Below are 14207 nucleotides of genomic sequence, written 5' to 3'. Positions count from 1 at the left end.
GATTAAAATATATCTATGCTCATTGGTAATATACTGTCTTGATCTTGAGTTGGTCGAAGATAGACTTGTTCATGGTATGCTTCCCTATCATCTTCTTTGTTTATGCTCATTCCTGAACGTCTTGCCTGAAAACCCTTGAATATTTAATGGATTCAGGCGTTACATTGCGGAAGTCCATCCTAAATAAGAAAGGACCAATATCTAGCCACCTCCGCACATGCAGTGGTTGTCGTGCATGAAAGTGCACCGCCCGCCAGCCCGCTCGTAAATGCGCATGCGACAGACAATGCCAACTACACAACCGCCACCGTAAATTCACTCAACACGTGTTTCACCCCTCCACGGGGCATCTTCAAGAGTTGTTACACAGATTAGTGCTAAACACCGAGTGACGTGAAAACCCTTGGTCGAGGATTCCGCGAATTGCTTTCGCAGGTGTCTATGACCTGCTCTCTGGTTGATTCCATGTTATGTGGCCAAAGTAGCTCAGAATCCTCTTGTATCAAGTATCTGTAGATCTACACGAAGTTGATCGAGGACAGATATGTTAGTTCTTCTGGCCGTCCAAGAAATGCGTAGTGTCCTTCGCCTATACCACATTTCAAGTGTGATCTTCCTTCGTTCTTCCGTGCGGATTATTCAATATTCAGATGCGTATAAGATTGCGAATAACAGAGTTATTACTAGTCACATTTTTGTGGTGTTGAAGACGCTCTTATCTTGCCATATTTTCATCTCCTATTCACACCATTCCTGATCGCTGATGATTCTTCTCTTACGTATCTTCTACTTCTTTCTACTTTCTTTACGTATCACAGAGAGCGCTGCGGCTTTTAAGAGCTGGCTTCCTCTATCGACACACGTTACTTCGATCTTCGGCCTATTGATATTCCGACCTTCTCACTCTTACGTTCCAATGTCTGGAATAATTCCGCAAGTTCGCTATCTATCGTCGTCAACAATATAGTGTCATCTGCGTATCTGGGGTTACTAATGCATCTGCATAGTAAATAACAATGTCCTTGTTTATATTCCGACCGTCACTGTACATTTGATTACATTAAATAAATGATATACTACTTAATGAATACATATTATCGCAGTAAATAAAGTCATCCATCAAAATATCACGTGAGTATTGTATATATATATATATATATAGATCGTACACACGTAAGTACATGTATGATTTATAAGTACTTAATTACAAAATTGCAGTTGATAGTGCGCCATTTTAGATACTTTTCGATGATAATCTAAATAGCACAAAATTTTTGTAATATTAGATGTAAGATATTATCTAAAGCAATCAGTTTCTATGTCAATTATACAGCGTGATTAAATATAGGTATAAAAGTTTTAAAAGAGCGAATTTATAGCTAAATTACTGTTAGTTAATGTATGATATACTCTATACAAAATCAATGGCTTCAAAAATAATAAATAAGTAATGGTAATATAGGAAGAAAAACCGTTTCTAAATTGGAATAACTATATTTTTAAATTAAATATTTTTTACTGTCTGTCCCTGCAGACTGTAGTGATGTTAGTGGCCTGCCTCATTTCAATATAAAATATAATTATTAATAACATATTTCACAATAATCACTTTATATAGGTTGATCGTAAATAGGTATAAAATCTTTAAAGTTGAGTTACAAATGAACGTTACTTTTACACCTCTAACCGATCACCCTGTATAGTAATCAGTAGATCCACGTCACGTCCATTGTATAATAACAGTAAAAGTGTACTAACACATTACGTAAACTCTCTAATTAGTAAACAGTCGTGATCTGACGTCACATCTGCACGTGCCGATGCCAAGACGAATTGATTTCACTACGAAGTTGTAAAGTTTTATATTTTATCTGCTTTCGAATCCAGGGAATTCCGACAGAAACCTGTGTAATCTCATATTAAAAATACATTTTACTTTACTTACAGCTTTATTTTATTCTCTCCGTTACGACAGAAATCTTCTCGCGTAGACCCTTTACTTTTTTGTCGAATTCACATATTATCTTTCGTGTTAATGACCCCAAACTGGTTTACTATATACTGACAGATAGCGATATTTTAGAATAAACCAATAGCGGCAAGCTCCAATGAAAATTAGAAACCCCTAACATATCAATATGTTGTATCTGTAAACCTTAAAAATACTTTTATAATAAAAATGTTCCCCTATAAAAATAATGAGGATGCATTATAAAATTTTATTGTACTTTATTAAACATGTGACATATATAGATTCATTGATATTAAATAAAAATTGTAAAATAAATCCGTTATAAAAATTGATGTACACGAGAAAATAATCAAACCAATTAAAACTGTGATACTGTAATAGAAATGGATAACTGAAGTGTTTGAGATGTACGAAAGGAATGGAATGATTAAGAAAGGAAGATGGAATTGTAGAATGATAGAAGGAGGAAAAAAAGATATTGTGTACTATGGAAGACGAGAACGAAAATAAAAATTCAAGTGAAAAAATTATTAAGAAATACAAAACCCTGTTCCCAATTAAATAGGGGGTGAAGGTGAGGCCCCAATGGCGGGGGTCATTAAAAAAAAACATGAGACAAACAAAATGTGCAAAGTATTAAAATTAACTAAATATTAATACAGATACGAATAATTTATTACAAAATGTCAAATTTCCCGCGCTCTCTTATATACAGTGGTTATTTACCACAGACTAAATATTATTGAGCGGTTTAGGGACTGTGACTTGCGATTGTAGGTCGCAAGTTCGATTCCCGGGATACAATTGCCACTCCTCACAAACAAGTTTCCAGAGGATCAGCAGAGGAACAGCAGCATCCTCTGCCAACCATTATTACACACTGTAAACGCCAACCCGCCTACCAAGCATGACAATTATGTTATATCTCCCCATATATATCTTTGGATACAACCTAGGCCAATCAGTAGTTTTCGAAATATAAAATCCTGCGGCTGTATTACATTGAATTGTCATAAAACGATACGTGATTGGCAAATAAATAAATAGCATTTTCAATCATCTATCAGAGTAATACGTTACTTTTTTTTATATCGGAAGCAGATGAATATAAAAATAGCAAAACCTCCGTACGGTCGTTATTCGCGCGTAGCGTTACTATAAAATTGTAATAAAGTCAGAAATAGCATCGCAACAAACAGTTTTATAGCAGGCGAATTTTGACATTGACACTGACAGCACTACGTCAGCACGGAACAGATTTTCAATGACCTAGCAAGGTCGCGAAGAAAAAAAAACCACAATGGCCAGTTTTTTGAAGACAGTAACACGTTCATTTTTCTTATCTACAAACATTATAACACTTTGATGTTTTTACATAGAAACGAGTAAAAAAAGTCGATACTTTATTATTGAAAAACTGTTAACCGTAATGCAGCTTTATACAGGGTGATATGTTATAGATGTAAAAGCTTTAAATAGATAAATGTATAGTTATGCTGCCAATTAATGTATGGTCATCACATTAAAAATCAATAGTTTCGTAAGTAATAAAGAACGTGACAATAATGTACTAAGAATAAGCGTTTCCATTAGTCAGATTACTATATATATGTTCAAGTTAATTATATTTTTTAATCTGTCCCAAAAGACTGTACTGCCAGAAGTTTTTAACTTATTAACATATTTCAGAGTAATCACTTTATGGGTTGCATGGAAATAGGTGTAAAATGTTTAATGCTTTTTGGCGAGAAATACGTTATAGATATACACCGATGATCAATCACCTGTATATGTTTATTAACAAACATTGGTAGATTAATCATTGCGTATGCTGTTTTGTTGTTTTGGGTTCAATATATCACGAGAATACCGGCACATCATATGACCGCAAATCACCACATTCAAATTACTTGAAGTCTATTTACAAATACTACTGTTATATAAATTATAAAGACAAAGATAACAGGAATTATTGCCATTACATTAATAGTCACAAGAATAAAAAATGGGTTACCAAAAATACGAATCATAATAAATTATATGACCAATGTTTGGGCGACGAGATAAAATGTTCGTTTATTTAGTTTCGTATAAAAGGACATATACGAATTTTTCTATCTGACCGAGGTTTTGTAATTAAAAATCCAGCGTCATCTACGCCCAACATTGCCATTATAAATAGGCGCCACATTCTGCGGTTTCAACGGGAAATCTTTCTAATATGAGTGCACTGCCTCCGGAGGGACATCAGGCTTATGTGGGCTTCTTGTCGACTAAAACAACCTCTGTGGTCGCCTTCTGCGCTGTTTGACTCCGGTATCTCCATAAGGAACACCCACAGACCCACGCACTGTGATATTCTAGTAAACCGGACTAAAATAGACGCACCTACTAACCTAGTCTTGCAAAGGTATCAATAAATGGCGTCTTAGATAAAATAGATGAATATTCATAAAAGAAAAATTCAAAGCAATATAAAAAAAAAGAACAAAGCAAAGCTAAATAAACGCAAGCGCATTTCCGCCTCGCTACAATGAGATAATAAAAATACGAGTATAACGGAAACGGAACTTAGCCGTTAACAATGTAACCTGATTACAACAAATTAAGACGCAACTAAGTATGGCATATTGTTTACGATAGCGTCTTCAAAGATTATAGAAGATAATATCATCACCTAATTACGGGGCAGGCCTATATCTAGCAGAGGATGTCTTACGGCTGAAATGGTGATAATAAAATAACAAAAACCGATACATAAGGTGATTAGTTAATGGTGTAAAAGCCATATATATAAAAGACAAATACTGCCGATAACATTTTTGGTCTAGTAGTCGAAACGTGCACGCTTGTTATAATGAAGCGACAAATGGTTGAAAAATTTATTTTGGTTTCTTATTTCCATTTGAATTTTTATGTTTCATATTATTTATTTTTATGTACATGTGTTAATAAATTTTATTGTTTTGTTTTATAAATACTTTTGAAATATAGTTTTATCATTACCTCTTTTGCCCTCATTTGTTGGGAAAAAATATTTAAAGTTTACATATACCAAGATCTAACATAAATACGCAAAATATCTGCCTTGTATAGAGTAGGATGTATGGCTCATTTGTTCACTATATTCACACATAAATCATATTCAAAAACTAATGCTTTGCTTAGCCGAAGATATAAACACTGACAGAGACCGGCAAAAATGGCGATACGCCTATAAATAGAAATGCAAGGAAGAGAAAATAATATTTTAAAATAAATCTAATCGGGTATAGAAATCGATACACTAAAAAGAGTTTCTATTTCGATATTCCGAGATCCGGAAGGCAACATATCATCGTATACATTTGACGTCAATTTCTAAATGAGGGTAGTTTAATTTTTTGCCCGTCAGAAACGTGTCGATCACGATCCAGATCAACGTTATTCATAAGAACCGTGAATACCGCACATAATGCGCATCGCATCCGCGACACCAAGTGTGCCGACCAACGGTCGTCGCCGGCGCTAACTGTTGCACGGCCGACATCACACGAGAACACCGACGTCCCACATACACAATTACTCGGTAGATTCTTTGAATGCACGTCATTATCTGCATAATGTGTGCTTTAGCTTCTACATAAATCATTACTATAATAACCGGTAAAGAAACGATGAAAGAAGGTATATCACTGCCTAAAGTTTGCGACTTTCTACCGATGACCGTTGGCACCTCGGACACCTCATCTTGAGCTGTCACCAGGACCGAATCTCGACTTGGTCGGTTGCTATGCCCTGGCTAATATCACTAACACTTCAAAAAACGTTATTCTATCTGGTATATTTGAAGGTAGGCGTTTCCTATGATGTCGATCCGACCTCGTTTTCGGCGAAACCAATTGTTTATGAAACGGCGATAGCAATTAAACAAAGAGTTTAAAATGATCGGGACCTTTGCTAGTACGATTCAAGAATGAAAATAATATACAGAAACCCAAAAGCGAATCTGTCGCAGCGTTTGCGCTATGCTTCTCAGGTACTACCGCGGCATCTGTGTGTCACAAAAGAGTTCGTTTGTATAGGTTTTAAAAAGAGGATACGGATGAAAATGCTGCCGAATCCTGGTTTTCTAAAAAATAAATACGTCGATGTTTAGATTATTTCTGGCGTTCTCTTCTTCTACTGGGCGGTCGGGAGCAATACGGTTCTCTCGTGACCGCCCTCGCTTGTATACGGGCAGGGCGGGCGGCCACGGCGTCATCGTGACTATAAGTGTGATAAATGTTCGTTGCAACATGCCCGATGGAAGCTCGATGTCAGGCGAATGTCCTGGCATCGAAACACCCAACGAACTGTCGTAAATTTAATTTTAAACATACAATTACAAATGATTATAATGATCTTATATAATACGTTAAATGCGTCGAATTTTCCACACATGTCCAGCGTTAAACGTCCGACTTCTGGATGATTCTATACAATTGTACGATATTGACCTTCCAGGTTCATCTGCGATCGTTAAATCAATCGTGGCGCTCTTAATTGACCTCGCGAAGTGTCAATTGGTCCAAAATACTGAAACGCGTTAAGGTCCCAGACTATTAAAAAATGTTTTAGACCACAATTATCTTTATACGTTATCAGTCTTGTCAGAATATCTGTATATTCTAGGAATAAAAATCCCAGATGGTATGAGACCTATTTACATTGATCACGTGTTACATCGTTCATTAAATTTAAGCTCTAAAAGCCAGGCTTCATATGCCTCAGTAGCTAGATAAGTGGTAGTGATAATGAAACGTGGTGTCTCTAGGCCTCAGTGACAAACGCACGGTCAATCAACGATACATGAAGATAGTTGGGATTTTCCTATGCTAATCAGGAATAAGGAGTTCCGTAGATGAACAAATGTAACATACATAGCCCAGCAAATTGGCACATTCGAGGTGTACAGAACAAATTTCCGTTAGGTCCTCAAGATACTAAAGTAAAAACACGGACCGGTCTGCACAGACTGACGGCAACTCATAGACACGATAGACAGAGTTGTTAAGGGAAGGCACTGGCTGCAGACCGTTTTTAACCCGTTCTTTTTGATAGATATGAGAATTCCCAGCAGAAATGATGATGATATTGAATCATTACCTTTAATGAGGTTCTGAAGCAGTATTTCCCTACTTTTTTGTACCATTCCCCCCTAAGCCTTTTTAAAATTCTTACGTCTTCCTATGTAACGCAATTTTTATTTTTAAGCGGAAAAGTTAATTCGTGTTGAGTCCATTTTCATTCCCCCTGTGGGATGTATGCCTCACGTTGGGAAACATTTTTCTAATGTAAGAAGTAAAAAAAAAAAAAACTTCATGCTTTTTGAACTCACGTCCCTTTTGAGTTACGACAATACGTAAGAGAGAGGTCAGACAGTTTAAATAAATGTTTACAATTCACAATCGCTTTGAATAAATGTCCTTGAATTATATACGCTTAAAGGCAGTTAAAGATGAATCTGTTATTGGACACCACAGATTGAATAATGGCCGTTACTTTGTGCTTTAGTCGCCCTAAAATTGTCACGCCACAGACAACTTTTTTTTTTATTTCCCGCCATTTTATATAACATTTTATACAACACAAAATGAAATTAATTAAAACAAACAGTTAATTTATAAATGCTGTTATTTAGTATTATATAATTGGTGCAATTATAATCACAGTAAATAGAACATAACAAAGTTTAGTTCAATTAATAATTTGACGTGTAAAGACCGTAAGCGATTAGGAGATTATCTATTAATAATTTAATTAACAAATAAATTATTTATTGAAATTGTTATAAGAATAGATAATAAATATCTAATGACACATTCGATTGACATTTTGATTGTCCGAGATGTAAATTACGGAAGAAATTTTAGTAATAGATTTTAAATGATAAATGAATTAGAGGCTTAATTGGTAATCACATTTTTCAAAGATAAATCCGTTTTTTATATAAAATTGTAGCATATAACTTTAACATGTTCTAGAAAATTGTGGAATTAATTTCGAAATCTTATTTGCTTCTATGGTGTGTTCTTGTTTTTTACCGTTTCTGATAGTTATGTATGAATCACCACAGTAAAAACTTTTTCACGTTACGTTCAAAGATATTAGTCTAGACAAGATTATAGAATAAAAAGTTATTTGTAACTCTTTGATAAGGTTCAGGTGTACTTTTTTTTAATTGTAATCTTATTCGGACAAAATTATGAAATAAAAAGAATACTTGCTAGACATTCGTCTCCTCCTATACATTATTATAGGTAAACTAAGAATATCACAAGTTACCTTTGAAAATGATTATACTATGATAAATTTTGAAAATACGTAATATATTTTTTGAACACAACGATTTGACCTTGATTTATGGGACTATCGTTTAGGTTCTTTTGCAATATAAATATAACATTTTAATTAATTACATTATTAAATGCAAGTTATAAAAAAAGATCAATATACATATGAATCCATACTTCGTTGTCCGAGAAATACTAATCCGAAAGTACCATCTGCCAAAAATAGCGACACATTGTAACGTCGACTACTAATTAACTGCAAAGAGAAAGTAGAATCCGTTTGGGCGCTCCATTTCATTGCAGACATGAGATTTAAACAATTTGTGTCTGTTACACGCATTTGAAAATAAACTAAAAAAATATCTCTGCAAACTACAAAAGCCACTATTTCAAACAAAGATTGTATTATAAATGTGCGTTTAATTTCAATTAGTATTTACTTTATTTTAATAAATAAATTGCAACGTCATCTTACAAAATAACGAAATAAAACGAACGGATATATATGATTTTGTATTTTAAAATACTGGCTAAGTTAGGTATTGGCCTTATTACTTGTTTGAAACAAGCATAAGTGTAAATTAAATATAATTAATAAACATGCGTATCAAAAATATTTAAAATTTTCGAATTTCCAGTTTTTAGTCAAAATCTTTTTCATCTAGATCCAAGAACACATTCCATATATTACTCCGTGTTCCCTTTATGTAAATTTTATTGTTCATGTTATTTATTATTTTTCTAGATTCCTATGCTATTTAAAGTCACGGTCATTGTACAACTTTGTTGCAAAGTTAAACTGTTACGTTGTTTGCAGGTTTACATGGTGCTGTTTATACTACAACTTGGTGTGTTTTGTGCTGATTCCTATTTAGCCTGTGTTTTGGTGCGTTCTTGTATTGATTGCTATTTAGTCTGTGGTTCTCGGAGAAAGATCATAAGTAAACCGGAAAACAGCAAAGAAATTGTTACGGTATTTTCGTCTACAATATCATTTCTGTGATGACAATATATTTCCATTATGATATAATATAGGTTAAATTAATCGATAACGCTGAAGTGTCTTTATGATGTCTACCATAATTAGAATTACAAATGTTGATCCACTCTAAATATACTTTTTTAAAAACGGAGTGTTTGCAAAAATGTGTCCACCGTAAATTTAAAAAAAAATTACAAATTCTACACCGAGGCCACACCGTCAAAAACATAAATTATTAAGTGCATATCTTTAACGAAACTACCCCCAATTATGCAAAATTTACAGTCGACCTTTGGAAAGAGACAATCGGCTAATTTCGACTTCGTAGAGCGTTATCTTTGTCGCACGACTGACAATACGTTACATAGGTAGTGTGGGACAGAGATAATGCTCTACGAACATTTGAACATTGTACCTAAGACACTGGAAAAATCGGTAATGTTTCTGTGAATAGGCAAAACGTTTTCGTACACGTATTTAGAATGAGTAGAGTGGAGTAGATAGAGTAAGGACTGAAACTTGAGATCGTAGGTCGTGAGTTCGATTTCCGAGATACAGTCATATATAATTCACACTTCGTGCATTAATTTTATAGAATTGACACTGCTCATAAATAAGTTACCAGAGGACGAGCTGCAGCGTCCTCTGCGTAACATAAAACACTGCGATCGCAAACCCGCGTGCCAAGTGTGGCGATTATGGTATACCCCCATAGAAACTTTGAAGTAGGTCTATGTCATGGTTGCACAGACTTATTAAGACTAGGGGCCACTCAGGCAAATCATGAACTGATGGCGGGCCGGCCGCCAGAAGTATAAGTAAAGACAATAAAGAATTTATAATAGTTTATTAAAATTATTCTGGAATAGAATTCAATACTTTTCGAATGTACGAAAGTATTATTTTTGCTGTCGGCGGGCCACCAGTATTCGACCGGCGGGCCGCGGTCTATGCATCCATGGTCTATGTCTTGCAGTGGAATGAAAGAACGATTGAGAATAAACAGTCATTATTTTTTTTATTATTAGGCTTTGTCTGATTGTTTCGAACACTAGAAGGAACTGTCAGAAAAGAATTTTTACATATTCAATGGTTTTTTCAGATACAATAAAAATTAATCAGCGTGAATTAGCGAATTCTACACGTTCGCAGGAAACATCTCGTACCTTCTATTTTATTATCGAAGTTAATTTAAATATATTAACGAATATCTTTTTAAATTCAATTAGCTTTCTATCAACATGTTAATTTTAGATGTCTTTGTTGTTACGGTCTAATAAATAAGTGTAATAAACATCGAATAATAAATTAATGATACGAGGTTATTTAAAAAAGTTTGATATAATTTACGCGTCCAATTGAGTTAGTCTATTACCAACAAGTAATAACAATTGTCATCCAAGAAAACCTAGAATCTAAGAAGAAGTATCTAGCCATGAGAACGCACTTAAATCAACAGACATTGAAGTTACCTATATAAATACTTATTTTAAACTATACATGTCAATTTAGTGTCCATTAGATAAGACTTCATAAAGGCACTATGACGCAAAAGCATGACAAATCAAGTAAAATAAATAATATTACTCCTGACGAAGTTCCTAGGGGAACAAACCCGGTCGTGCTGTAAATGACAACTAAACAAAATTTCTCCCTGTCAAAAAGAAAGAACTCTTGCTAGTCTAATATATAACCTATATAAATACAAATTGCATATACAAATGCATATATCTATATAATAAAATAATAATAATAATTTAATAATTTGATATAATAGCATATATTTATATGCAAATATATGCAAATAGCTAAATATGTTGGTAGGATCAAACAACAAAAATAGCGCATTCAATGTCGGCTAATTTTTTTAACATAATTTTTTAAGAGACAAATAATATTAAGGAAAAAATAAATAAAAATGAAAGGAGTATTGTAAAAAAATACTTTTACTATATTAAAATAAACGCGTATAGTGGGAGTCTGTCGGCTGAAAAGAAAAAAAAAGAAAAAAGAGCATTTTAAGATTAGCTTTAACAACTAATCGTTTTATGATTTTTACGACATTAAACCAATAAATTGATCATTCTAAAATACGTCTTATTTATTATTTTTTTTAAATTAGACTTCTTTTGGCTAAAACTTTAGACAGTACGAATTCTAACAGGCTAGCTAGTAAAGGATAAAAATCTTACGGGAACTTCAAATGTACGACATGTATGAGGCCATAAAAAAGCTATCCCGCCATAATTCATTTTTATTTATATTGATAAATTAATTGCGATAAGTTTATTTTAATTTAATTATTTTAAATTATTATCAAAAAGCAAATGTAATGTTAATTTTAAAGGAGGTAAAATTAACAAGGTTGTTTTAAATAGATCGTTTATTTAGTAAATAGAGTTACAAACATTTCTAAATATGACACAGGTAATAAAACCCTTAGTTTAACTGTAGAAACAAAACATGTTTTTTCCAAATTTATTTCTTTAGTTTTCATGCTTCACGTAACAGCCTTTTAAGTATTAAAAAGATATTACGAATCTTTTATATAACATTTCTTACATAAGGACACAGAATAAACAGATTTACCTCCTTTTAATTAAAACAACTAGAAATACCTAACCAACGCCATTCAGTAACAATGTTTTCCTTACAATCATTTAATTATTCTTACGAAGATAATCGGACCATTGTCACATACTTTACGTAACTGTTTAATCACTTGTAGGAAAAACTTTAATTATTAAATTGCTTATGATAATTTCCAAATACTATTAAAATATATTCTTATTAAAACGTCATTGTTTGATATGAAGTAAACAATTTTATCGTTGTCATATAGTTTTATATTCAGCTAAGTTGATCGATCAAACAAACTAGTTTGACTTTCGAAAATACTTTACATTCCAACGATTACTGATGCAAAATTAACATGAATAATTCTCTATATTTTAGAGATAAATAAAAGTTTACGTGTATTATTAATTGAAATATATTATTGACATTAATATTCAAATGCCGCAAAAGGATTTTGTTAAAAACCAGTTTATTATATATTGTATTACAACTTCAAAGTTATGTCTATTGTCGACAGACATTGTATATTTTGTCCACAGTCGTTACCAAGTCACCGATCAGACAATCTCATAGTCCGACGGCGGTATTGTGAAATTAAATGTTTCGCACATTACAACAAAAAACGAGTACGCGCGAATCTTGAAATGACCTTTAAAGTAAAATACGTGTAGCCGCCATTTTAAGCCATTAACGGACATTGGACATTCTTTTATGTCTGTTTTACAACAGATATTAATTTCTGTTAGTTATAACAAATAACCTTATTTATTTATGAAGTTAATCTATTGTCATATCCCATAAATACCAAAGAAAAATAAATCTATATATTAATCTGATTTCCCGCGTTACTTCAAAGTTATTACTTTTAATTTAAATTTTACGCAATAAGCAGACCGTCATGGCCTTTGCCTGTGTAGCAGAAAAGCTTTAAAAAAATCGACAGCGTGAATTGAAATTTTAATTTACAGATCTCTATCGTGTAGGCGAAACGTTGATAAACTGACTTACAAACAATAACAAGTCAAACTAAATTTACAAGACTTAATGTGTGATAAATGAAAAAAAATAAAAAAATCAACTCACCCGATTGGAATGCTTGGAAAAGTAGAATAGAAAACACCAATAATACTGTCAACATTTTTCAAGAAATACCAAATCATACACTCTCAACATGGAATTAAAATTCAGAACCGTTTGCATCGTGTTATCGTTAAACAAAATAAAATAGAATGATAACCATCAATTAACATCACCACACAGTTACTTTGCACAAAATAAACTGAAAACAACTGTTGAAATTTTATACACAAAAATAACAGTTAGAATTCGAAGTTTAAGGGAGTGTAATGTCGTATGAACACGTATGTAATCATTATGGCGCGGGAAGACGGTACGTCCGAACAGTCCGGCGTTGCACGGATAGTGGCGGCTTGAATGGTCGGAGAAGGCGCAGTGGAGGGAAGTCGCGCTCGGCTGCGTTTGTACTGTGAACTGTGACTCCCTCAATAAATCCACGGCGAAAGGCTTCACTATTCGCAATGGCTTATTTAATGGCGCCTGCGAGTTAATTTAATCTTTATATATATATTTAGCTTTTCGTCATTATTAAATGCTATGAGCGTTTAGTTCTAATTTAAACGTTATTCTTTAAAATTTAAATAATATCTATTAGACGTATATACTAAGCAAATATATTCGCAGTAATATTTTTTATAAAAAAAAATTAGTTTGTAAATACATTTTACTCTTCTAAATTTCAAAAAGTTTGAGTTTATTAATAATCTAGGTAGGCGATGTAAGTGCCTGGTATAATACCTTATTATTAATCATACTTGAATTCTTATTTAACTTAATTAATATAATTCCTCGAGCAGTGGTAGCCCATTGGTAGAGGACAGATTTGCGAATGCAGGTCGCGTGTTCGATTTTTGGGATATAGTCATATATATAATTCATACTTTGTGCATTAATTATATAGGATTGCCACTGCTCACAAACATGTTTCCAGTGTGGTATTATGGTACGCAGAGGCCGCAGAGAGAGGCCGCCAAGGGTGGCAATTATGATATATCACTCCTTGGAAATCTGTGTGGGATCTGCCTTGCTGAAGGCTGCTATAGGCTGAAAGAAGGATTATTATTCATAATATTGTAAATATAATATTAATAGTTAAGTAATCAATGTCTTATTTAAGAGAGACTTCTGTTTAGTAAAAATTAAAATTCGAAAAAAAGTATTAAAAATACAGGAGAACTTTTAATGCGTTGTTTATTAACAGGCAATTATTTTAAACGTTTAATTGATACCGTGGTATAATTAATTAAGAAACATTTTACATGTTTAGATATCCCGTCAAGAAACC

At 33.1% G+C, this 14207-nt stretch overlaps 1 protein-coding gene across 2 annotated transcripts in view; it reads right to left on the bottom strand.

The window, feature by feature from the left end:
- LOC137929686 (uncharacterized) overlaps nt 1-13251 on the bottom strand; it is a 104029-nt gene extending 90778 nt beyond the window's left edge. For both annotated transcript variants that reach the window (XM_068772744.1, XM_068772746.1), the window contains exon 1: nt 12929-13251. In XM_068772744.1, coding sequence (XP_068628845.1) covers nt 12929-12983 — 55 coding nt within the window. In that variant the 5' untranslated portion in view covers nt 12984-13251. The remainder of the gene's footprint in view (nt 1-12928) is intronic.
- Between the last annotated feature and the right edge of the window lie 956 nt (nt 13252-14207).

The sequence above is a fragment of the Battus philenor genome, unplaced genomic scaffold (genome assembly GCF_028537555.1).
Source record: "Battus philenor isolate CCGP_79_NKW_IND1 unplaced genomic scaffold, ilBatPhil1.0.hap1 SCAF_5, whole genome shotgun sequence".
NCBI lineage: Eukaryota > Metazoa > Arthropoda > Insecta > Lepidoptera > Papilionidae > Battus > Battus philenor.
The sequence above is the reverse complement of the archived record's forward strand: the minus strand, read 5'-3'. Positions and strand labels throughout refer to the sequence as shown.